The sequence below is a fragment of the Schistocerca americana genome, chromosome 11 (genome assembly GCF_021461395.2).
Source record: "Schistocerca americana isolate TAMUIC-IGC-003095 chromosome 11, iqSchAmer2.1, whole genome shotgun sequence".
Lineage (NCBI taxonomy): Eukaryota > Metazoa > Arthropoda > Insecta > Orthoptera > Acrididae > Schistocerca > Schistocerca americana.
Window position 1 is genome coordinate 199,587,273 of NC_060129.1, and position 27,656 is coordinate 199,614,928.

The 27,656-nt window shown below is 43.1% G+C and overlaps 1 protein-coding gene across 1 annotated transcript in view; it reads left to right on the forward strand.

The window, feature by feature from the left end:
• The window catches only part of LOC124553556, a 439,905-nt gene that overhangs the window by 111,834 nt on the left and 300,415 nt on the right, over window positions 1–27,656 (forward strand). The window contains exons 12-14 of the mRNA XM_047127403.1: window positions 6,858–7,217; window positions 14,752–14,921; window positions 23,997–24,177. Of these exons, the coding sequence (XP_046983359.1) occupies window positions 6,858–7,217; window positions 14,752–14,921; window positions 23,997–24,177 (711 nt within the window). The remainder of the gene's footprint in view (window positions 1–6,857; window positions 7,218–14,751; window positions 14,922–23,996; window positions 24,178–27,656) is intronic.

A 27,656-nucleotide genomic window follows, 5' to 3' on the forward strand; every position in this document is an offset into this window, starting at 1 on the left:
CTGATCATAACATGCTTGATTTCAGAGGCACTTACAACACATTCTGTGTTCCCAAAATTATCCGAACCTCAACCTATGGTACCATACTGTCCACACACCCTTCTCCCAAGTTTCTGCCCCCCTCTGTCCTGTCATCTCCCAGCCTCTCTGTTTGGCACCATCTGCCAATGCGCCCGCCCATCTTTTCCCACCTTCCTGCCCCACAACCTCGTGACACTGTGCCTGTTGGCAGTCTAGTCCCTGCACACTCAGCCAGACAGCACCCCCCTCTCCCCCCCCCCCACACATTCACTGCTATCCCTTCCCCTTCCCTGCCCTCTCAAAATTGCTGCTACCATCTCGTATGACAGCTGCATTCTGGTCTGAGCTGCCATTGTTGGCGGTCATGCGTGCGTGAAGTGTGCTTGTTTATATGAATGAATGGTATTTATTTCTCTTTGTTTTTCTGATGAATGCATTGGCTGAAAGTGTGTGTGTAAGTCTCTTTTAACTATGCCTGTATGCAACTTAATGTGTTACCTTTATGGTAAGTAACAATCATCTTTTCCTATATTACATCACACTCCTCTTTGACTGATGACAGCTATCTGATATACAGAGACTATCAAATAATTTCAAAATCTGCTACAGCTTTCCTCTCGAAGTTTTTACGGATAAGCACTATTTTTAATTTATTTTTAGCTTTACATATTTTCTAATTTGTGTGCAAGGCATTACCAAGAGATATATTGTCAGCATTTTCTATGTCTTAATAAAAGTGGTGCCCATATTACGACACAATAAAGAAAATATATTTTCTCACAATTGTGTGTTATATGTCAAAAGTATAAAGTGTTCTACAAATTTTCACTGAAACGTGGCTGTTTATAAATGGGTTCCAGCTTTGCCGGATTAGCTGATGCAATAATAAGGCTCGACTGATAAAGAAGGCGTAATGTGAGTCAATGAAAGATGCGTTTGTAAGACTTGGTATGACACCGACACTGTACTGTGATGAAAGATGCAAAAAATTCTCAGGAAAATAACTGTAATCTAAAGGTAAAGAAGGATAATACACGATACATACAAGTTTTCTGAAGTTAGATTTAGGCTTGTAAATCATATTCAGGAGAATATGTAAATCCAGATTTTAACTTAAGAATGGTGAAGAGCATGCTGGATCGAAAGATGATTGTCATGTGGAATTGGTGTGGAAAGATGTGGGATGTAAAAGTAATGCAAAATGACGGGTGCATTTGCAATGCACTAAGAAGTTGAAGAGGAGTGTACATCTCAAAAAATGGCAGTTGCAGAAGTTGGACAGACAAATGAAGGTACAAGGAGGGTAATTGCAAATAAAACCCTGGGCATCAAAGAAATATCTAAATAGATCAAAGAAAGAAAGAAAGAAGTACAAAAATGGTAAAGGAAAGACAAAAATACAGCAATATAAATCATGCACGAATGAAATAAATACAATATGCAAGGAATCTGAGGTGAAGTGTCTAGTAAAAATGAGAAAAAATTGAAAAAGAAATGGATGACGGAAGCGTTGGTGCAGCATTTAGAAAAATCAAAACCACATTCAGTGAAATATAAAGTAAAAATATCAACATTATGAGTGCAAGATAAACTTCAATATTAAATGCAGAGGAAAGAGTAGATAGGTGGAAAGAGGACATCGAAGGCCTCTGAGATGTGGAGGACTTGTCCCATGAAGTAATAAAAGCAGAATTGGGAGTCAGTACTGAAGACATCGGAGATCTGATCTTAGAGTCAGAGTTTGGAAGACTTGTGATCAAATGAGGTGGAAGGCATAGATAACTTTCCATCCGAGTTCCAGACATCATTGGGGGATGTGGCAGCCAGATGACTGTTACGGTTGGTGTGTAGAATCAGATAAGTGTGAGGACTGTTGCCCAAGCAGCGTAACAGCTCATGCATCCAAGCCGTTGACAAGGATAATATACAGAAGAATGGAAAAGAAAATTGAGGAGCTGCTAGATAACAATCAATTTGGCTTTTGGAAATTTCAAGGCATTAGAGAAGCATTTCAGTGTTGTGTTTGGTAATAGAATCGAGCCTTGAAAGAAATCGAGACACAATTGTAGGATTTGTCAACCTAGAAGAAAAAAGTTCAGTGGCGTAAAATCGTGGATGATGATTGAAATTCTGAAAAAAGTAAGGGTGAGTTATAGGGAAAGTGGGTAATAATGCAGTATGTGGAAGAACCAAGAGGAAGAAGTATGAATCAAACGCCAAGAACAAAATGCTTGAATTAAAAAGGGTGTAAGTTCAGTCTCTGTATTGAAGAAGCAGTGATAGAAATGAAAGAAACGTTCAAGAATGGGATTAAACTTAAGGGTGAAACGATATCAGTGATAAGATTCACAGATGACATAGCCATCCTCAGTGAAAGTGAAGAATTGCAGGACTTGTTGGACCGAATAACAGTCTAATGAGTAATTCTACAGTTTGAGGGTGAACTCAGGAAAGATGAAAGTAATGAGGAGCCTAAGAACTGAGAATAGCAATGAACTTAATATCAAAACTGGCGCCCACGAAGCAGATGGAGTTAAAGAATTCTGCGAAATAACACATGACACCGAAGCAAGTGGGACGCAAAAAGAAGACGAGGACAGGCAAAAATGTCAGATGAAGAGACGTGTGTTAAGACATCAGGGAATAACCCCGTGTCATTAGACTCAGCTTTACAAGGGTAAAAACTGTAGTGGAAGACAGATTGGAATACGTCTGGCATATGGTGAAAGTGCTTCTCTGAGATGAAGATGGAATTTGTGGTGGGTTGAATCAAAGAAGTTGGAAGATAAAATAATTATAATGAAATAAAAATAATGAAATGAAAGTTTTTGTTGTAGGAAAGTTCTCGTAGACTGTAAATACTTTAGGGTTAAAGGAGACCACTCGGCAAAAAGCAGAAGCGTTCAGTTGTCGATAGTCACACACAGAAGGACGAAATCTGCCAACTTGTAAAACTTGCTGCCTTATGTTTTTCAGTGAGTGGTCTCCATTATTTCTAAAGAATTTAAAAGTCAAAATTTTTAGTGATCTGTATTACATTCAATTTATTTAAATATATTCACAGCCTACACGAGTTCAGCTTTTATCTCACCAGGTTATTAGGGGAACATCACTTCGCTGGAGTTGATAGTCAACTATCTCACCCTGTGATAAGCTTCTGTCATTTTATGAGCTCTTTATTCGAAAGATGCAGTCTGTGTCCATTCGTATCAGATTCTTAAAATAATTCATTCCACATCAGTATTTCAGTTTTTTCCTCCCTCGTGTTACAGTGAGTGGGAGAAGAGGTACTGGTAGTGCAGGTACCCTGCACCACGTACTGTGTGTGTCTAGTCGAATGTAGATCAGAATCGTGCGTGGCAGAAAAAAAACTGAACTCGGGTACGTATTCTGTGCCTAAGAAACCACAGCACTAGGCTATTACCTAACGAAAGAGTATTTTTTCGTTGACCTGTGTAGTCTGACTAGTCCCCACTATGTCTCCCGTAGCTACATCTACTTCTTTACTCTGAAAGCCAACTTCTGGTGCATGTCGGAGGGTACTTCGTGTACCTCTGTCGCTTTCCCTCTTTCCTGTTCTGTACACAAATGGTGGACAGAAAGGACAATTCCCAGTGAGATTCTGTGTGAGCTAGAGTGTCTCTAATTTTATCTTCGTTGTTTCTTCATGAGATCTTATGTAGAGAGGAAGCAAATTATGTTTGTGTGTCGTAGGAGTGTACAGGCACAGAACTAGCAGTAAACGACACAGTGATGCCAAATCTTGTTTTTTTAGTGTCTGCGACTGGAATCGGTTGAGGACCTCCTTCACAAGTTCGACAGTTGGCTCGAGTTGATACAAATAAGAAACAAAGTATTGCGTGGGTAATGGAGAAGATGAAATTTAAGATTTGTGTATTAATTCGCTCATTCATTCTTCACATTTACAACCTATTATGTGGAAAATTAAAGAGGTCGTACAACTCACATTTTTATGGATAATAATTAGTATTTAATCTGTAATGGTACATGGAATCATTACAAAAAAAAGAAAAAGCAAAATAATATGAAGCAGAACTTTTTTCTTCTGCTACAGAACTGTTCCCAACCCATAATCCACTAACCAACAACACTGCTTAGAAAATAAATAAATGATCCAGCAGTGGAGGAGAAAATGAAATGAATCTTCACGGGTTGAGATGGTGTATGGTCTTTTTTCAGTGCCTACAAAACTGAGACAGATTTAGAAAGACCTCGGCGGTATGAGCCTATTCATCAGTATGACATGCACCCCATTGTTGTCTCGGTGCGTGCACTGATTCGGTTGGGTTTTGTGTCTTACAGCTGCTGTAGCCTCCCCCGAGACAAGCTGACCAAAAACTGTCGTAACTGGTCCTCGTAATGCACTAGGATCGAATCGATATCTGGTGTCGTCCCACGCCTCGTTTCGTGCGAGAGATCTGGGGTCGTTGCCGGCTGCAGGAGTACCTCGACGTTACGTAGACAGACCAAGTGTCAGGTGCCACGTGTGGACGAGTGTGGTCCTGTCGTAGCATCACAGTACCGTCGTACGAAAGGTAACATATGAGGGTGCGAAATGTCTGTTACGTGCTGTTGTGCCGTAAGAGATCCACTTGGATAGAGAGAGCCGTGGCCTGAAGTCGTGTCCAATCTCTCCCCACACCATTTCCCTAGGAATAACACTGTCGTGTCTCTCTTAAACAGTGGAAGAGTGGAACCTGTCCCTACATCACTGCATACTTGCTGATGACAGCTGTCTGGGATAGTTCACAACTACTGAACACATTGCAATATCATTCATCTGCTGTCCGTGCTAGCCAGTCGTGACAACACTGCAAACCACTTACGTTGTGGTGTTACCTGCTGCCTGTGCACAGGACAGTAATTGTCTAGTCCGGTTGCTATTAGTCTCTGACCAGTGGTACAGGATGAGACAAAAAGTTTCAGGGAGTCCATTACTCGCTCACAGGTGGCTGGCGCAGATCTGAACGGTCACGGTGTGCTCTGCGCACAGTATTGCGATGATCCCGTATTGTGGTCAGATGTTGCCGATCGAAACCGTGAGGGCGAACGTGCCTATCCTCGCATTCGCGTGCAGTCCGGCATCGGGTCTCTGTCACCTGTCGCACCTGAATGCTCCACAAATCTGGATACTGCACGATTTGACCAGCTGGCTGGGTGGATATACGCAGTGAGGCTCCTTCCAGTATCAGTCAGCCTCTCTTAAATGAGCCCCCATCATCTGCGTTATCACTCTACGTCTGACACTGTTAGCGCCCCTTATATACCCTACAGGGCCCGGTAAATACACTAAACAAGAACAATACTAACACACTTTGGTTGCCATTCTACCTGTGAGAGAGAATTGCAGCTCTGGTCATTTACATATATTTACCAATTGTGTGTCTGTGTAGAAAGTTACTGAAGTGTTGGCAGAAGAGCCAACACCGTGTTGCTAGAGGAGGCCGAAATGCACGTGTTTAATTACACGCAGACTGGCGTGTGGTCTGGAACAGGTCAGAGAAATAAGACTAGCAAAACAGGAGGTAACTGGTATAATACTTACTTTAATCCATAATTGGTGAACATCGGTCTGACGGTACATGCATCACAAGATAAATAGCAAAGATAATGGCTCCTTGCTAGGTAGTAGCAAATGACGTAGCTGAAGGCTATGCTAACTATCGTCTCGGCAAATGAGAGCGTATGTAGACAGTGAACCTTTCCTAGCAAAGTCGGCTGTACAACTGGGGCGAGTGCTAGGAAGTCTCTCTAGACCTGCCGTGTGGCGGCGCTGGGTCTGCAATCACTGACAGTGGCGACACGCGGGTCCGACGTATACTAACGGACCGCGGCCGATTTAAAGGCTACCACCTAGCAAGTGTGGTGTCTGGCGGTCACACCACAGTTACATTGACTCTGATGATGGCTTTTGCATGCTTATATATTTATGTACATGTCATAATATTTTTATCTATTTATTTTTTTGAGCTACTGGACTAACACTACTGTGCGTACTACGGATTGTATGGGTAAAATCTGTATGCTTCCCTTTATGTTTGTTTATTGGGGATATCTGAAGTGTAGAAGGTTTCCTCCTCTGCTGGGTCTATTTTCAAAACTACCTTGGTCAGTAGCCATTGTCTGCCGAGTTCCTCAGGCATCAGCAGTGTTTCCTCTCTGCAAATCAATTCCACTATTCTCTGTACCTTCAAGTCCACGTTTCCATAATCACTAACGATGGACAGTCTTGAAAATTATTTCATCTTGTAGCCACCAATCTCAGTTGCTCTCGACTACACGTAAAGCGTGTCGTGTTGCCGAGATGTCGGCATGCTGGCATGTGGGTGAATTCTTCGTGAAGTGCTCTTTGGCCTTCCTCTGTAGTGTGGCTCCTGTATCGTCAGACGCACCAGGTGAACTCGTTCCTCAGCACTGCTTCGGGACACGGCATCTGTAGTGCCCGGGGACCGTTACCCGCTACATCTCGCTGGAGCACACTGTCCCACAGTACGTGCTCCAGAGGACCTACACTGCTGCAGGCACATCTGTCATCACTTGCCTTCTGATTTTCTACAGATACATAGCATATGGTCCGTGACCTGTCAGGTAATGTGTCACTCTGTATGATAGGTGAAAAAAATTGGTTTTACTCTCTCTTACCTTAGAGAGAACACCATATGTTTTGTTTGCCCATTCATTGTGTATCTTATAATGACGTACTTGGCCTCAATTCCGAGCACCGTTCGCAGCTTAGTTTCAGTGCCTTTGTGTAACCTCCGTAGAGCTCCTGCACTCTTTAACCGTTGTACACTGTCTTTGTCCCACTGAAACAGGTACACCACACCGACCTCAACCAGTTTGTCAGCTTCTGTGGTCGGCAGCATTGTCCAGTCCGCACCCGACTTTCCGCACTCTGGCGGCGACCTCTGCGAGCCCGACACGGCGGCCCCAGATGTGGTGACGTCGGCGAGTGGCGTCGGTACTTTAACTCCTGCACCCGACGTCACCGCCGACAGAAGTGGTGACGGCGGTACTGGTACCGACAGTGAGAGAATCGCCACGAGCAGCGGTGCCGACGGGGCGGGCGAGGGGCAGCTCCTCGGTGACGGTGGCTCTGCGAGTACTGCCGACACTAGGCTACCGTTCTCCTACAGGACTCTCATTTCTATGGCCATAGTGCAGTCTCCACTCAGGTCGGTAACATTTCTGCAAAGTGCGAAATATCTTCATTAAAACACATTACGCCATCCTTAATATGTGCCATCGTAGTTCAGCACAGTGATTGGTACCTTACAAATACGATAGATACAGGGTGTTTCAAAAATGACCAGTATATTTGAAACGGCAATAAAAACTAAACGAGCAGCGATAGAAATACACCGTTTGTTGCAATATGCTTGGGACAAAGTACATTTTCAGGCGGACAAACTTTCGAAATTACAGTAGTTACAATTTTCAATAACAGATGGCGCTGCAAGTGATGTGAAAGATATAGAAGACAACGCAGTCTGTGGGTGCGCCAATCTGTACGTCGTCTTTCTGCTGTAAGTGTGTGCTGTTCACAACGTGCAAGTGTGCTGTAGACAACATGGTTTACTCCTTAGAACAGAGGATTTTTCTGGTGTTGGAATTCCACCGCCTAGAACACAGTGTTGTTGCAACAAGACGAAGTTTTCAACGGAGGTTTAATGTAACCAAAGGACCGAAAAGCGATACAATAAAGGATCTGTTTGAAAAATTTCAACGGACTGGGAACGTGACGGATGAACGTGCTGGAAAGGTAGGGCGACCGCGTACGGCAACCACAGATGGCAACGCGCAGCTAGTGCAGCAGGTGATCCAACAGTGGCCTCGGGTTTCCGTTTGCCGTGTTGTAGCTGCGGACCAAATGACGCCAACGTCCACGTATCGTCTCGTGCGCCAGAGTTTACACCTCTATCCCTACAAAATTCAAACACGGCAACCCCTCAGCGCCGCTACCATTGCTGCACGAGAGACATTCGCTAACGATATAGTGCACAGGATTGATGACGGCGATATGCATGTGGGCAGCATTTCGTTTACTGACGAAGCTTTTTTTTACCTGAACGGCTTCGTCAATAAACAGAACTGGCGCATACGGGGAACCGAAAAGCCCCATGTTGCAGTCCCATCGTCCCTGCGTCCTCAAAAAGTACTGGTCTGGGCCGCAATTTCTTCCAAAGGAATCATTGGCCCATTTTTCAGATCCGAAACGATTACTGCATCACGCTATCTGGACATTCTTCGTGAATTTGTGGCGGTACAAACTGCCTTAGACGACACTGCGAACACCTCGTGGTTTATGCAAGATGGTGCCCGGCCACATCGCACGGCCGACGTCTTTAATTTCCTGAATGAATATTTCGATGATCGTGTGATTGCTTTGGGCTATCCGAAACATACAGGAGGCGGCGTGGATTGGCCTCCCTATTCGCCAGACATGAACCCCTGTGACTCCTTTCTGTGGGGACACTTGAAAGACCAGGTGTACCGCCAGAATCCAGAAACAATTGAACAGCTGAAGCAGTACATCTCATCTGCATGTGAAGCCATTCTGCCAGACACGTTGTCAAAGGTTTTGGGTAATTTCATTCAGAGACTACGCCATATTATTGCTACGCATGGTGGATATGTGGAAAATATCGTACTATAGTGTTTCCCAGACCGCAGCGCCATCTGTTGTTGAAAATTGTAACTACTGTAATTTCGAAAGTTTGTCTGCCTGAAAATGTACTGTTGTCCCAAGCATATTGCAACAAACGGTGTATTTCTATCGCTGCTCGTTTAGTTTTTATTGCCGTTTCAAATATACCGGTCATTTTTGAAACACCCTGTATATGTTAGTGTTGCTCTGCTCTGGTCATTAACTATAGTTTGGTGTATTTCTGGATTAGTTTCCCTTGCACCTAACCTCATAATACCAGTGCAACTGCTCTACCTAACTCCACACGGTCTGAGGCGCCTCGTCACGGTTCGTGCAGCTCCCCCTGTCGGAGGTTCGAGTCCTCCCTCGGGCGTGGGGGTGTGTGTGTGTGTGTGTCGTCCTTAGCGTAAGTTAGTTTAAGTTAGAGTAAGTAGTGTGTAAGCTTAGTGACTGATGAACTCAGCAGTTTGGTCCCATAATACCTTACCACAAATTTCCAAATTTGAACTTTGTCGACAGTGATGAAGATTTTTTTAATTTTATTTTTTAAATTTTTTTTCCACCAGTCTTCTGACTGGTTTGTTGTGGCCCCCATGACCAACTTCATTGTGTCATTTGCCCTCAGTTATTTGTCAAAATATTTAAATTTCTGTCTTTCGATACAGTTTGTACCTTCTACAGCTCTCTCTGGTACTGTGCAAGCCATTCCCTGATCTTTTAATTCTTGCGTGGATGTCCCTTCTTCTTATCGAGGTTTATATCGTATTTCTCTCCTCACTGATTTTGCACAGAAAATTCCCATTTCTCATCCTCTCAATCTATCTAATTTTCAGAATCCTTCTATAGCTCCACATCTCAGATGCATCCAATCTCTTCTTGTGTTCTGGTTTCCCCACATTCTGTGATTTATTTCCATGCATGCTCTGCTCCAACTTGCATTCTCAGGAATTTCTACCGAGCGAGGTGGCGCAGTGGTTAGACACTGGACTCGCGTTCGGGAGGACGATGGTTCAATCCCGCATCCGACCATCCTGATTTAGGTTTTCCGTGATTTCCCTAAATCGCTCCAGGCAAATGCCGGGATGGTTCCTTTGAAAGGGCACGGCCGACTTCCTTCCCCGTCCTTCCCTAATCCGATGAGACCGATGACCTCGCTGTCTGGTCTCCTTCCCCGAAACAACCAACCAACTAGGAATTTCTACCTCAGATTAAAGTCTATGTTAGATATTACCAGACTCCTTTTGAGCAGGAACGACCTCTTTGCCTGTGCCAGTCTACTTTTTATATCCTCCTTCCCCTCTCATGACATATTTTATTTCCAGTGTAGCTGAATTGCTTCACTTCTATTGTGTGGTCCCCAAGTTCAAGGTTAAATTAATCACTTTGCATCTGCTGCTACTCATTACTTTCTGTTTGTCTTATGTTCTCATATCTAGGCCTACCCATATGATAATTTTCATTCGTGATCCCATCAGATACAGTTTTCACCAATGGCCAATGTCTTGATATGTGCCCAATGCTTCCACATCCCCATGTCTTTCATTCTTTTTAGATGTTCGTTCTTGTTGACTTGTCGGGGCACATCATAATTCCTTACTTCAACATTGTATCTAGTCTTTGGCACTTACTGTAATACCCTGTCATTTGCGTTTCACATCTGTATACAAAATTTTGGTTAAACACAGCAGTTTATTAAGCCTTTTATGTGTCTGCAGCTTTCTCCTTTTGTAGCAATTCCTGTTGCTTAAAGCCCTTTTTGCTAGAAAGTACCGTGTTGGCACTGATTGCTTTGATATTTCTTTTCTTTTTATGTATATGTGAGAAACAATCAAGTAAAATCTGAACACTAACCATGGAATTGTTCCTTTCAAAATGAATCACCATAAGTGTTAAGACATTTATTCCTGTGCCATAGCTGTCTGATGGATTTGTCCTGACAACACCTGTTCCAATACTGCCATTTTGGACAAAGGTTACATTTCAGTGATTTGGGTAGAAAACACTTCCACATTTTCTGTACAGCCCAGATCTATCACCTTGTGAGTTGCACGTATTTGGCGACATGGAGAAAGACGTACATGGATGTCGGTCAGATGAGGAAGTGTAAGATTGGGTATGATTGTGGATTTGTTAGCTGCCAGCCACTTTCCACAAAACAGGAATTGACCTAGTCATAAAATACATTTGCTGATTACTTTTGAATGAAACCATTCCATGGTCCCATTGTAACTGATGTATGGTTTCAATTTCATTGGCCCTTATAATTGAAAAAAGTCACCTTCTGAAGTTACTTTACAACAGAATGAAATTTTCACACTACAGCAGAGTGTGCGCTGATATGAAACTAACTTCCTAGCAGATTAAAACTGTGTGCCGGACCGAGACTTGAACTCGGGACCTTTGCCTTTCTCAGGCAAGGGCTCTACCAACTGAGCTACACAAGCACGACTCTTGCCCCGTCCTCTCAGCTTTACTTCTGCCAGTACCTTGTCTCCCACCTTCCAAACTTCACAGAAGCTCTCCTGCAAAACTTGCAGAACTAGCACTCCTGGAAGAAAGGATATTGCGGAGACATGGCTTTGCCACAGATTGGAGGGTGTTTCCAGAGTGAAATTTTCACTCTGCAGCGGGGTGTGTGCAAGTTTCGGAGGGTAGCTTCTGTGCAGTTTCGAAGGTAGGAGACGAGGTACTGGCGGAAGTAAAGCTGTGAGGATGGGGCGTGAGCCTTGCTTAGGTAGCTCAGATGAATGAGCACTTGCTCACGAAAGGCAAAAGTCCTGAGTTCGAGTCTCGGTCCAGCACACAGATTCAGTCTGTCAGAAAATTTCATATCAGCACACTTTCCACTGCAGAGTGAAAATCTAATCCTGGAAACATCTACCAGGCTGTGGCAAAGCCATGTCTCCATAATAGCCTTTCTTCCAGGATTGCTAGTTTTGCAAATTTAGCAGGAGAACTTCTGTGAAGTTTGAAAGGTAGGAGGCGAGGTACTGGCAGAAGTAAAGCTGTGAGGACGGGGCAAGAGTTGTGCTTGGGTAGCTCAGATGGTAGAGCACTTGCCTGAGAAAGGCAAAGGTCTCGAGTTCGAGTCTTGGTCCAGCACACAGTTTTAATCTGCCAGGAAGTTCCTTTACAACAACTGCCAAATTTCTTTGCTATCGGTGATTTCCAAATGTTTTGTGAAATAATTATACAAAGGGCAGTGAACCATTCATTGCACATAATTCATTGTCAGAATCATAATTGGGCTTAAGGAAATTAGTACACACACACACACACACACACACACACACAAATGCTGTTACCTTTTTTTGGACTTGAGACAATAGCAGTGTTTTAACAGGTGCTTGTGAAAAGTCGCATCTAGAAAGTGAGTTCTAAGCATCTCACAGTGAAAGGGATGTTTTTGACAAAGTTGGCAGCACTGCATTTGAGGACAAGGTGTTGGCAGTGTAACACACACTCATTTGTTTCAGTTGACTGAAAACTAACATTGTAGTGCCATGTTGAACCAAGTGTGTCTATTCTAAAACATGTCAGCTACAAGCTGGGGAGTGTAATCTCATTTCTTCTTGTGAAGGTAAACCCGCTATCCAGATATTTAACAAACCAGAACAGTTTATGGGGTTGATGTGATGAATCACAATAATGTGTACAAGTTTGAGGCTGTGAGTTTAAAGCTGGCAAAACTAATGTTAGTGATGAACAAAGGAGTTGGTGTTCCTTGATCATGACTGATGAGATGGTGACTGGGATAAAAAATACAATTTGTGGCAACCATCAGTTGATTTTGGATGAGATGAAAACAATGTTTTCAGAATCTCCAGATCTCTTCTGTTGAAAACATTATTGATACACAAGATTTTCGAAAATTACGCACTCTGTGGCTACTAAAACAGCTCACAGATCAACACACAGTCAAAAGAATCAGGAATTTCTTAAGCACTTTGATGTGGAATGCGATCAGTTTCTTGAATCTGTTGTGATTAACAACAAAATGTGGGTTGCCCGTACACACTTGAGATTAAAAGATAATCAATGTAGTGGTAATGTTCTACCTCACCATCAACAAAATAAAAAAAGAAAGAAGAAGAAGAAGAAGAAGAAAAAAGAAAAAAAAAAATCAAAATCATCATTTTGACCGGAAAAACCGTAGACTCTACCTTTTTGGATTGTATTTGGATTCTTCTCATTGAATATTTCCCTGGGAAGAAACAATGGTGTGAGGTACTGGAACAAGCTAAAAAAAATGACAAATACTGAATGAAAGAATGGAATGTTTATGAAGGGTGTGTACTTGTCGCATTACAATGTACATCCCTGCTGAGCCAGTGTCAGCTGAAGCAACTCTTGGGTTCATTGAGCTGGAACGCTATCAATCACCTTGTTCACAGTCCTTATATGTAACCTTCAGGTTTTCATCTTTGCACCTCTCCGAAGTCGGTTGCGAGTCGAAAAAGAATTTGTACAGAAAACAAGCTTCCGAGTGCCATCGAACGTGCAGTGAACCAAATAGAGGGTCGGAGGCTTTTTTGGTGAAGGTATCAGCAAGTTCGTCCCTCAGCTTAAAAATGCATTGAGACAAGACAGTGTTTGATGTAGACCTGTGAATTTGTAAGCCTTCCCAAGTACATTGTCTTTTCAGTTTTTAAACGATTGAGTGCTCTTTAATTCTGGACGAGCCTCATTTTTTTCTCGATTTAACAAATGCAACTGACTGTGTGGCCCATGTAATACTTGAATAAGTTGGAACATTATAGGATTAAAGAAAAAAGCACAACAATGGTAAACTTCAAATTTGGAGCGGAGGAAGTTGTCAGTTTCACGTTCCGAGGATCATTTGCACTATAAATCGTAATGATGCGGAACAAGTCACAGAGACGTGCAGCATCAGTTTGCGAAATTCGTGTAGATGGTTGTCATGATTTTCTGGAATTCCGACTGTATTGTTTGTGTACACACAAAGTGATTCCGTGATTAGGTTACAAATTTCCAGGGATGACGGATTTGAGGTGAGAGGCCTTGGTCCAGAATCAACCTAGGTGAAAGTTATAAGCAGATATAAATTTCGATATGCTTTCGGCAAATCTGAAAAGTTTGGGTGATACACCAAAAGTGCACAAATTAAGGTTGCAAAGTTTGCTCGTGGCACACTCCTTATATGCTGTACACAAGTTCCTCACAGTAATTGAGAACTTTTCTGTGTAGTATGTTGTTTATTCCTTCATTAACTCTAAAATTTTGTTCATGTTATATTAGTTTTTTAAATTTTTGCTTGTGTGTTTTCTAATCAACATTCTATAAAATATGTACCAAGTTGTTCCACAGCCGAGCAGCTGTGGCTCGAATTGCTGCTCCTAACTTTTGTTTGGTGAATTGTCTGTTGTCTGCCTGGTTTGAGGTGGCTCACATCAAGTCATCTCCTGTGCAAACCTCTTCATCTCAGAGTAGCACTTACACTTAGCGTCCTCAGTTATTTGTCGGACGTATTCCTGCACCTGTCTTCCCCTACAGTTTTTACCTCTCCACCTATTCTGTAGCGAACCCCTTGTTGACTCTTATCGGTTGACCTAATTTTCAACATCCTCCTATTGCAGCACGTCTCAAATGCTTTGTTTCTCCTCTTTAGAATTTTACCAAAGTACACGATTCACTATCGTACGATACTGTGCTCCAGATGTACACTTTCGGAAGTTTCTTCCTCTGATTAAGGCCAATTTTGTTGCTAGCAGAATTGTTTTTGCTGGGAATGCCCGTTTGCCTGTACTAATCTGCTTTTGATATCCTCCTTGTTTTATCTGTCAAGTGCTGTTTTGATTTGTGATGTCAAATAGTATAAATAAATAAAGTTAACACAATACAATATTGACAAAAGTGCTTCTCATCAACTTCAAAACAGGGAAATCTATATTTCTCGAGTTGTACGAAGTTGTGAGAGGTACGAGGATCTGTCGGATACACGTAGTGAAGGTGCCGAAAGGTGTGCTCTGCCCCTAGTCCTGACTCGGGGTTTTCTCTTTGGATGATCCTAGTTCTGACGTGTGATTTTATTTCTCCGGCAGGAAGGTGACGCGGTCGGAGATCTACGCGTACATCGTAGGCCGTTTCCCCTACTTGAAACGCAAGGGGAAGATCGTGCAGCACTCACTTAGCTGCACCCTGTCATCCAGCAAGTGCTTCGTTAAAGTACCGCGGGAAGCTGACGACGACAAGCGCATCTACTGGACGCTCGGTGAGTCCTGTGACCAGTAACGGAGTGGCTGGACATCACGTCACCTCCTTTTTTTATACTCATTGCTGATTAAAAAACATAGAATGTTCGTGGACTTCCATCCACATCGAGGTATTAAAATGCCGTACGCCTTTGACCGAGCACTTCTCGGCCACTGTCAAGTGGAATAAGTGCTAGTGGCGTGCTGTTATTCTCTTACACGGTCTGGTTGCTGGTCTCGACGTCACTGGTGGCCGTTGTAGTGCAATATACGGGCATACATTAAATCCTTGTTTGGTGTGCCCATCCTCTCTGTCTGGCTGCTGTTTTATTACAGTAGATCCACAGTGGTGCGTTTCTGAGGTACTACTGTCGGGAAATTTTTTCTCGAATCTTCGTCCCCAAATCTGCTCTGACGTGACGACATGAACTTACAGAAATGGAAACTGGTGCACCGTGATCACCTCCACTGCACACTGTTGGGCTGATCGTACAGTTGTTCTGTACCTGTACTGTGTGTTGATTAAATTTTCATCATTGTGATTGCTTATTTCCAGTACAGAAAAAAGCTAATCCTGAAGACGATGAACAGTTGTAACGGTACTTTGACTACCGCGCCTCCGTGCATAGATATGATTTACGATAGCGTAAGCAGAGGAGCGCTGTGCCAGAAACAGATTTTTATAAGTAATTTTGATCCTCTCTTCTTTTTTTTCCGTAGGTGCTTGTTTTTAACAACTAGTTCATTACTCTCTTGTCTTCATACGATTAAGACGTGTATTTTTCGGCGCTGTGTTAAATGTGCTTTTAAGCGGAAATTAAAACTATATCACGAAACGAAGTTATTTCAGTAGCGATTCGCAATGGTTATCACCAAATTTATAAATTAATCCTGACAGTGACAACTGCAAGAAATTTTCACCAGACAGAGAACAAGAGGACTAGTGAACCATGAAAACAGGTCATCCTACAAGAAAATTAAGAAGTGTTCCAGACGCAGCCACGAAGACTATATTACAATAAATACTACGTTTCTAACAGAATTATAAGGTAAATTTCAACTTATTTCTGATGCTATTTCCTTAGTCGCATTTTGTAGTGTTGCCGACCCGGTCTGCCATTCACAGTCAAATTACAGCACTATTCCAATCAGTAATACGAAGTACGCCTTATCCATAACTTATTCCATCAAAATTCAAAACCCAATCAGATTTTCTATTTTGTATTTTCACGGCAGAACCCGAGGAAAGGAAACACTACACAGTGTAGTCGATTGTCGGCTGTCGGGCGTGTGGAATGTTGCGGGAACTTTTGGGGCGGTGAGGACAACACGGCATGCCCAGTAGACGAGCGTGTGGACCTCACGACAATCTTTTGGACTTTGAGAAAAGTGAAGCATTGGGCACAAGGGACAGGGGAGCCTCATACTGACAGGTCACACACACAGTTGGCCGTAGTGCAATCACTGCAGAATGAGTGATGATGAGATGGGCTCAGGACACACAGTATAGCAACAAGAGCAGGCACTGGTTTTTTGCAAAAGGACTACACCACAAGAAGTCATAGAGTTGTTTGACTGGGTCTGAGGAAGAGGTGGAGGGGAGCAGCCAGCACCTGGGTGGAGGTGATACACAGGGGATCAACTACAACCATTAGAAACAGTATACTGGAAGCTGGCTTCAGAACACAACTGGTCATTTGTTGTTTATTGCTTACACCGTACCACAGACAACAGATTCGCACGGTGTAGAGCCGAGGTGAACTAGGACACTGAGTGACATTCTGTACTGTTCAGCAATGAGTCTCACTTCTGTGTGTTGTGGTCATATGAACACCCGTGTGTCTGTAGACTGTCAGATGAAAGGTCACAGAAAGCACCAGTTCTTGAGACCCATACTGCTCCAACTCGAAGAACCGTGGTGTGGGGAGTTATTCTATACGGTAACAGGACTGTTTTAGTTATTGTTGAAGGGAGCCTCTTGCTCGACAGTATGTGGCAAGAGTGGGGAACACTGCTACCACATCCTTCGTGACAAAGGTAACAAATGGCAGGATTCCAGAATGATATTTTCACGCTGCAGCGGAGTGTGCGCTGATACGAAACTTCCCGGCAGATTGAAACTGTGTGCCGGATCGAGACTCGAACTCGGCACAGGTCCCGATTTCGAGTCTCGGTCCGGCATACAGTTTTAATCTGCCACGAAGTTTCAAATGGCAAGATAATGTGAGACCCTAACTCTGTAGTTATCAGAACGAATGCCGTGAGGAATGTACAGATTCCTGACCGGATTGCTTGCTCCCCAAACTTGTCATCCGAAGAGTGTGCCTGGAATGCAGGTCGAACTTCATATTGATGTTGTTGTCGAACATCGGTTCAGAACAGAATGAAAGTAAAATTTCAGTGCCTGTTAAGTGGTGAACGTTCCAGAAAGTTCGGTAAATAGTGGACTGGTGCTTCACGGTGTGACACATTTAATTTTTTCAACATAATTGCTCCTATTGTATTGCCACATCCGTACAGTATTTTCATTAAACTACTGTTTTATGTTATTTGTCATTAGAGCCTCAGCAAACAGAACACAGGTTGTCATTGTTAACGGAGAGAAATTTCAGAAACTGAGAACTTTGGTCATACGCAAGTGGAGTGTTACGGGATCCTTGCTGTTCACCATGTGTATAAAGAACCCAGTGATTGAGACGGGAAGCACCACACGGCTGTTCACTGTCGATTCTATTGTGTACGGAGACACTGCTGTTCTAGAAAATAGTAGCAGAAAGGAGGAACACCTGCAGAGGGCCAACACTTATTCCAGGGATGGGCAAATGACCGTCAGTAAAATAAATGTAATGTATAGTGCTTTTTTTGTCTTCAGTCCTGAGACTGGTTTGATGCAGCTCTCCATGCTACTCTATCCTGTGCAAGCTTCTTCATCTCCCAGTACCTACTGCAGTCCTGCAGCCTACATCCTTCTGAATCTGCTTAGTGTATTCATCTCTCGGTCTCCCTCTAAGATTTTTACCCTCCACGCTGCCCTCCAATGCTAAATTTGTGATCCCTTGATGCCTCACAACATGTCCTACCAACCGATCCCTTCTTCTAGTCAAGTTGTGCAACAAACTTCTCTTCTCCCCAATCCTATTCAATACCTCCTCATTAGTTACGTGATCTACCCATCTAATTTTCAGCATTCTTCTGTAGCACCACATTTCGAAAGCTTCTATTCTCTTCTGGTCCAAACTAGTTATCGTCCATGTTTCACTTCCATACATGGCTACACTTCATACAAATACTTTCAGAAACAACTTCCTGACACTTAAATCTATACTCGATGTTAACAAATTTCTCTTCTTCAGAAATGATTTCCTTGCCATTGCCAGTCTACATTTTATATCCTCTCTACTTTGACCATCATCAGTTATTTTACTCCCTAAATAGCAAAACTCCTTTACTACTTTAAGTATCTCATTTCCTAGTCTAATTCCCTCAGCATCACCCGATTTAATTTCACTACATTCCATTATCCTCATTTTGCTTTTGTTGAAGTTCATCTTATATCCTCCTTTCAAGACAATGTCCATTCTGTTCAACTGCTCTTCCAAGTCCTTTGCTGTCTCTGACAGAATTACAATGTCATCGGCGAACCTCAAAGTTTTTACTTCTTCTCCATGAATTTTAATACCTACTCCAAATTTTTCTTTTGTTTCCTTTACTGCTTGCTCAATATACAGATTGAATAACATCGGGGAGAGGCTACAACCCTGTCTCACTCCCTTTCCAACCACTGCTTCCCTTTCATGCCCCTCAACTCTTATAACTGCCATCTGGTTTCTGTACAAATTGTAAATAGCCTTTCGCTCCCTGTATTTTACCCCTGCCACCTTCAGAATTTGAAAGAGAGTATTCCAGTCAACATTGTCAAAAGCTTTCTCTAAGTCTACAAATGCTAGAAACGTAGGTTTGCCTTTTCTTAATCTTTCTTCTAAGATAAGTTGTAAGGTTAGTATTGCCTCACGTGTTCCAACATTTATACGGAATCCAAACTGATCTTCCCCGAGGTCCGCTTCTACCAGTTTTTCCATTCGTCTGTAAAGAATTCGCGTTAGTATTTTGCAGCTGTGACTTATTAAACTGATAGTTCGGTAATTTTCACATCTGTCAACACCTGCTTTCTTTGGGATTGGAATTATTATATTCTTCTTGAAGTGTGAGGGTATTCCGCCTGTCTTATACATCTTGCTCACCAGATGGTACAGTTCTGTCATGACTGGCTCTCCCAAGGCCATCAGTAGTTCTAATGGAATGTTGTCTATTTCCAGGGCCTTGTTTCAACTCAGGTCTTTCAGTGGTCTGTCAAACTCTTCACGCAGTATCTTATCTCCCATTTCGTCTTCATCTACATCCTCTTCCATTTCCATAATATTGTCCTCAAGTACATCGCCCTTGTATAAACCCTCCATATACTCCTTCCACCTTCCTGCCTTCCCTTCTTTGCTTAGAACTGGGTTGCCATCTGAGCTCTTGATATTCATACAAGTGGCGCTCTTTTCTCCAAAGGTCACTTTAATTTTCCTGTAGGCAGTATCTATCTTACCCCTAGTGAGATAAGCCTCTACATCCTTACATTTGTCCTCTAGCCATCCCTGCTTAGCCATTTTGCACTTCCTGTCGATCTCATTTTTGAGACGTTTGTATTCCTTTTTGCCTGCTTCATTTACTGCATTTTTATATTTTCTCCTTTCATCAATTAAATTCAATATTTCTTCTGTTACCCAAGGATTTCTATTAGCCCTTGTCTTTTTACCTATTTGATCCTCTGCTGCCTTCGCTACTACGTCCCCCAGAGCTACCCATTCTTCTTCTACTGTATTTCTTTCCCCCATTCCTGTCAATTGTTCCCTTATGCTCTCCCTCAAACTCTCTACAACCTCTGGTTCTTTCATTTTATCCAGGTCCCATCTCCTTAAATTCCCACCTTTTTGCAGTTTCTTCAGTTTCAGTCTGCAGTTCATAACCAACAGATTGTGGTCAGAGCCCACATCTGCCCCTGGAAATGTCTTACAATTTAAAACCTGGTTCCTAAATCTCTGTCTTACCATTATATAATCTATCTGATACCTTTTAGTATCTCCAGGATTCTTCCATGTATACAACCTTCTTTTATGATTCTTGAACCAAGTGTTAGCTATGATTAAGTTATGCTCTGTGCAAAATTCTACAAGGCGGCTTCCTCTTTCATTTCTTCCCCCCAATCCATATTCACCTACTATGTTTCCTTCTCTCCCTTTTCCTACTGATGAATTTGTCACCCATGACTATTAAATTTTCGTCTCCCTTCACTACCTGAATAATTTCTTTTATCTCGTCATACATTTCATCAATTTCTTCATCATCTGCAGAGCTAGTTGGCATATAAACTTGTACTACTGTAGTAGGCATGGGCTTTGTGTCTATCTTGGCCACAATAATGCGTTCACTATGCTGTTTGTAGTAGCTTACCCGCACTCCTATTTTTTTATTCATTATTAAACCTACTCCTGCATTACCCCTATTTGATTTTGTATTTATAACCCTGTAATCACCTGACCAGAAGTCTTGTTCCTCCTGCCACCGAACTTCACTAATTCCCACTATATCTAACTTTAACCTATCCATTTCCCTTTTTAAATTTTCTAACCTACCTGCCCGATTAAGGGATCTGACATTCCACACTCCGATCTGTAGAATGCCAGTTTTCTTTCTCCTGATAACGACGTCCTCTTGAGTAGTCCCCGCCCGGAGATCCAAATGGGGGACTGTTTTACCTCCGGAATGTTTTACCCAAGAGGACGCCATCATCATTTAATCATACAGTAAAGCTGCATGTCCTCGGGAAAAATTACGGCTGTAGTTTGCCCTTGCTTTCAGCCGTATAGTGCATAAATAGACATAAAGACTCATTAGTGAATGATTATATAATAGCCTGAGAATCACGGGAACAGTTAGTCATGAAACATCTGTTTGGTATGCATACAGAGTGATTTAAAGTGGAACAACTGCATACAAGTAGTCAGGTGAGTCAGATGCCACACTGTGATTCATTGGAAGAATTATCAGGAAATCCAGTCCAACCACAAAGAATGTACCTTAAAAACTCCTCATTCGACCAGTACTTGAACGTTGCTCGTGTTTCTTGGACCCTTACTGATAAGATTGATAGAAGAAATAGAGAAGTTCTAAGAAGACTGGTGCATTTCATCACAGGTTCGTTAAGAAGACGCAAAAGCGTCACAGAGATGCCACCCGACTCCAGTGGCAGAAACTGCTAAAGAGGCGTTCAGCACCGAAGTGTGGTTTGTTCGTAATATTAAGTGTGCGTACATTCTGTGAGCGTCAGCCGACATATTGCTTCCTCGTTTTGTATATATCGTGAGAAGATTAAGAAGGTGACTTTAATTGATTCGAGTTGACACGGGAGCCTACCGACAGTCATTCTTCCTGTGAACCGTTCTTGACTGAAACAGACAAAGGGGGGTATTTAATGCAGTGTCCAAAGTACCCTCACGACATATAATACAGTTGCTTGTAGAGTAAAGTTGTAGATGAAGAATTCAGTAAATATACGTACTGTGAGGTTGGCACCAAGCAATTTATTGCCTGATTATACTATTGTTTTGGGTTATGTCAGTCAGGTCTATCACTTTGACAGTGAGATAAGCTCACTGGACAAATTATTAATCAGAATCTTAAAAAGAGTTCTCTGGCGACTTTGGAGCACTTACTGTGGTGTAGAGCTGTAGAACTGGCAGTCATGTGACCCCCCACTGCTGATGTGTAGTATCAGTCTGTAGTAATATTTCGATCAGTATTTTTCACAGGTGCTACCAGACGTTTGACGACAGCTGCCTAACCCCGTTCTTCTTTCGACAAATTCTGAACATTACCTGCCCAGGGTTCCATATTCGAGACATACCTGCCAACTGCATCGGACATCATGCGTATAAGGATGCCATACTTGCCCGGTTTATCCTTCATAAATACTTCGAAGGGGCAGCGCCCTCTAAACAAGCTCAGCATCTCATCAATGGTGAGGTGGACCCTTGGTTTATACAGTAGTGGAAACCTATCATTCACTTTGTTAAAATCATCAAGGATTACTGTGAAGTTGTGTTCTTCCCTTCTTAGCTTTAGCTGTTTAGTACTTTTGTCATCAAACCTTACGGTTGCAATAAGTTCCTCGAAAGGTTCTCTTGCCATAATACCCTTGTAAACTGGCCGACCCATTAGGTCCGACCAAAGATCGTATACACTGACAGAATTGTCCTTTCCCCCCCCCCCCCCCCCCCCCCCCCCATAAGTATCAGGATTCCTATAAAGGCATACAGTTCTTTCTCATTAGTCAAAGTAACATTTTGCCTAACTGCCTCTTCATTTGAATGTTACAAGATCCAAAAAGCATTTATAGGCTATCCTGGTTTTCTCATGTTCTCATCCATTCCTGCAGTGTAAACACTTGTTCACAGATAGAAACCGAGAACAGTGAACACTGACAAATTGTCTGCAAATGTTGATTTACTTGTGTTTGCACCCTTTCAGTCAAGTGTGAACCAGGTGTGAAGTATGTGTGACAGTCCAGTCACAAAATTTTATCCACATCAAAGAAAATGGTTCTAAGAGGTCTACTCTGCATAATGTTGAGCACGAATTTTATGTAATTTAGACTTAGAAGGGTCTGTTTTACTTCCAAAGTTAATGAAAGAAAGCGTGCGTGGATTTGGGTGAATCCCAGCACTAGTTTCATAAGTAATGATGGCACAGGCTGTAATTTTGCTTGGTTATAACTGAGAAAACCAAATAAACCTGCACTTCGTCATCAGTATGTCGTAGTATGACATTTTACTTAATGTAAACACAGTTCATGTAGAAGAAAATGTACATACTCAGTTAATAAGCGATTTGTGCTGCAATATAAATAAAGTAAGACACAAAACAAAAAGTATTTTAGACCCTCAAAGGTACACGTGTCTTCACACAGGCCTAAGAAGGTACAGAAGAGGAGCACTGTGCCACCCACCAACCTGTCACACAGTATGTCGTCAATGAAATTTGCAGAGAAAACCCGCAATCCTCTTTGGCCATCAGCCAAGTCGTGGAATTGTGTTATCACAAGCTTCTGACGAGTTGTATATTCGTCAGCTGCAGCTGAAGTGCCGAGTTCACGTGCAGAAGTGTGCCTGTGTAGTTGCTAGACTGCGGACTCCTTTCCTGAAAGTCTAGTGTGTGAGCCAGTCGCGTACCTCCAGAAGAGGAGTCGTGTGTGTGGAGTGCCTGGTGGTGGAGGTCCTCAAGTTGCCTATTCATTCCACTCACTGCCTCTGCGAGTTTCACACGAGTGTACTTGACTTATTATTGCTAACAGCACATTACGTGCACAACTCAGTTGCAAACATACATTCCAGTTGGCGAGATCATCGCGTACTCGTGTTTCCACTACCTCTGTGACGACGAATCCCAGAACACTGTTGACGAAGCACGGTGCCGTTGTCCGTTCGAGTCTACAGTGGCAGAGATAAGTGTCTGTGAAGGTCGAGGGTTTGTTTTTGAACACACGGAGGTCACGTGCTGTGCCTACGGGTTGTGGGATTTGACCGTTGGAGGGGCACTAAATACGATTACAAAACACTCTTGTCAAATGGGATGGCAGTTTTGAGCTGAGGTCTCTACGGGATGCCACGAAAATAAGTTGGGAATGCTCCGATAAGAAAGAGGTGGAGGCAGTGGGCAGAATAGGCGAGCTGCACCGGGCTGATGCCCCACCGGGGGCCTCCACACCGTCGGCCACAATCTCTTCCAGAGGCGCACGTTTACCCCATCCACTGGGCCATCAACAGGAGAGTCCAGTGTTGTAAAGGAACAGACTGTACACGGACGCGAAACTTAACCTGAAGACAATGAGTAGGAAACTCTGTGAAATGTTGCAGTGATAGTGTCACGGTGCAGCTGATAATTGAAGAAAAATTTTCTCATCCTCTAAGATTTTACATTCGACGAAGCTGAATGTCTTTGTGTGTAGTTGAACGACCTGTCTGCTTAATGATTACTGTGTCTGCCTGTTGCAGATCCACGATACGACAACACGTCGGAGAACGCCAATTTCCGCTGCCTGCAACAAATGGAGTGGCCATTCCGGCAGGGCCTCGCAGCGGCCGTGCCCGCACACAGAGTACTGCAGGCTGCCGATGCCACCACTGTCAGTGGCAGTGGCGATATGCCGCTCCCTGCCTACCCACCCTATACCAGGTATGGCAACCTTGTAAAGTGGCCGTATCCTCACGAACTTTATACGTCACATCACATTTTTATTAATCTACTAGCTGTACCCAGCCGCACTTTGCTGTGGTTCGGTCACGGAAAGAACACGAAAGAAAAAGTACTTTTTTAATATGTATGGGAATCGGATGTGCATCCTAATCTCCTCCTCTCTCCTGCCTCTGTCCATCCTGTCCTCCCCGTTTCTTTGTCCATCTTCTTCTCCTTCCCCTTCCCCCTCTGTCTCTCCATTTTCTCCTTCCACTCTCTCTCTCTCTCTCTATCTCTCTCTCTCTCTCTCTCTCTCTCTCTCTCTCTCTCTCTCTCTCTCTCTCTCTCCATCTCCTGCTGCCCCTCTTCTCCCCTCTCTCAGTTCACCACCTCATTTCTGCTTTATCACCACAGTGATTGTCATCTAACAGTAAGTGATGTGTGTCAAGTTTGCTTGAAATTGATCCAGTGGTTTAGGAGTAGCTGTGGAACATAGTCGCCCCCCCCCCTCCCCCCTCCTCTCCGCCACCCACGCACACAGTACCAAAGTTGTTTGCGTAGCACATATTTGCATTGTGTAGCTGGAATCGTCCCAGACAAATGACATTTGTGATCCGTTGTCAAGTGTTGACGGAAAACATTGGTTTTTCCCCTGTTATAGTGAAAATGATTACTGTAGTGGAATTTTATGTGCCCATTGAATAAGCACTCCCAGATTAGTCTAGTGCAATGTTTGTTGCATCGATGTGCATTAACAGGGGCAGTAAAATGTTAAGAACAACCAGTACTCCAGCACCGCCCTGGCCACTGCCGTCTACTACCATTGAGCTTGCAGTGCAATAGAGTCGCTGCTGGATTGCTGTTTATTCCTCGTGTTTTACTGTCTCTGTCAATTCGTACAGATAACACGAATATCGGACTAGACTAATGTGGGTGTTATCTATTGAATGCGGGTGTAAAAGTCCAATTTAAATGTACTGTTATTTGTGATGGCAAATGAAATGACACTTTCTGTTGCTACTGGGTGTAAAATGGAAGATATGACAAGCAGTAATTGTTTAGGATGATCCAGTTACACAGTGCAAATACAAAGTTGCAAATATCTGCCGAAATGCGGAGAAAATTCACCTGGTGACTCTTGAGGGAGATATCCAGTATAAGCTGAAAGATATGTGTCATAAAAAACCACTGCTCAGGTGCAGAATGTCAAACATCATCAGTCAAAGACAGGATTAATTTAGCTTTCCTAATTCTGGTCGAGTTTACGTCTCATTCGTATATGGACGTTTACTGTACATGTATTTTTCCTCAGAATCGTGAACTCTCTGTGCATGCATTAGTGCAAATGAATCTTTACAAAATTTGTACACATATTTTGGTAAATCAGGCTAGTGAGACAAGAGAATATTAGTACAGTATTTACATGGTAATTATGGTCCACATAAATCTTTGAAACACCATAGATCAGTGTGAGGATCCATACATAAACTGCTGTCAGTCTCACAGTAGGTAATCTGAAAATGAAAATAATCGATTTTTTTAGCATATAATGTAATTGGATAGATAAAAAAGTATACTCACCAAGCGGCGGCAAGAGAACAAACGTACCCAAAAAAGGTTTTACGTATGCAAGCTTTTGGAGAAAGTGGCTCCTTCCAGTAGAAGGGTTGAAGGCAAAGGAAGAGGGCTGGAGAGGTTTAGGAGAAAGGTCAGTGTTCAGAAAAGTCACCTTGAACTCAGAGTGAGGGGGGACTTACTAGGTGGGATGAGGAGGAAAGACTGATCCTGTCTGGTAAGTCTCCCCTCACTTGAAGTTCAGGGTGACTTTTCAGAGCTATTATCCTTTTCCTGAACCTCTCTAGTCCTTTTCCTTCACCCCTCTTCCAGCCCTTCTACCAGAAGAAGAAGAAGAAGAAGAAGAAGCCACTGGCTCCAAAGCCCTGCATACGTGAATCCTTTTTTTATATGTGTGTTCTCCTGCCACTGCTTCACAATATGTAATGTAATTAATCAGTGACAAGACAAGAAAGTGTACAGTATCAGTAGTTAGGAAACCAGTTACAAATAAAGTAAGTTTATTGAGAATAGCAAGCAAAGTAGCTAAGGAAATTAATGAAAAGGCTAGGACTTTCACTGTTCGTTCAGGAATAATATTAATTGTCAGAGACAGATACATATGTGACAGTAAATGTAGAAATTAACGATAAGTAACGTAATAAATTATAAGATTAGCAAATGCAGATACGTGCATGGTTGCTTGTAGCGGTCATGAGCCAAGCCAACATGAAATACAGCATGTTGACACACAAACACAAACACACACACAAAATTGAAGCTTTCGCAACAAACTGTTGCCCCATCAGGAAAGAGGGAAAGACGAAAGGATGTGGGTTTTAAGGGAGAGGGTAAGGAGTCATTCCAATCCCGGGAGCGGAAAGACTTACCTTAGGGGGAGAAAAGGACGGGTATACACTCGCGCGCGCGCGCGCACACACATACACACACACACACACACACACACACACACACACACACACACACACACACATATCCATCCACACATATACAGACACAAGCAGACATATTTAAAGACAGAGTTTGGGCATAGATGTCAAGTCGAGGCAGAAGTGCAGAGGCAAAGATGTTGTTGAATGACAGGTGAGGTATGAGTGGCGGCAACTTGAAATTAGTGGAGATTGAGGCCTGGTGGATAACGGGAAGAGAGGATATATTGAAGAGCAAGTTCCCATCTCCGGAGTTCGGATAGGTTGGTGTTAGTGGGAAGTATCTAGATAACCCGGACGGTGTAACACTGTGCCAAGATGTGCTGGCCGTGCACCAAGGCATGTTTAGCCACAGGGTGATCCTCATTACCGACAAACACTGTCTGCCTGTGTCCATTCATGCGAATGGACAGTTTGTTGCTGGTCATTCCCACATAGAAAGCTTCACAGTGTAGGCAGGTCAGTTGGTAAATCACGTGGGTGCTTTCACACGTGGCTCTGCCTTTGATCGTGTACACCTTCCGGGTTACAGGACTGGAGTAGGTGGTGGTGGGAGGGTGCATGGGACAGGTTTTACACCGGGGGCGGTTACAAGGGTAGGAGCCAGAGGGTAGGGAAGGTGGTTTGGGGATTTCATAGGGATGAACTAAGAGGTTACGGAGGTTAGGTGGGCGGCGGAAAGACACTCTTGGTGGAGTGGGGAGGATTTCATGGAGGATGGATCTCATTTCAGGACAGGATTTGAGGAAGTCGTGTCCCTGCTGGAGAGCCACATTCAGAATCTGATCCAGTCCCGGAAAGTATCCTGTCACAAGTGGGGCACTTTTGTGGTTCTTCTGTGGGGGATTCTGGGTTTGAGGGGACGAGGAAGTGGCTCTGGTTATTTGCTTCTGTACCAGGTCGGGAGGGTAGTTGCGGGATGCGAAAGCTGTTGTCAGGTTGTTGGTGTAATGCTTCAGGGATTCCGGACTGGAG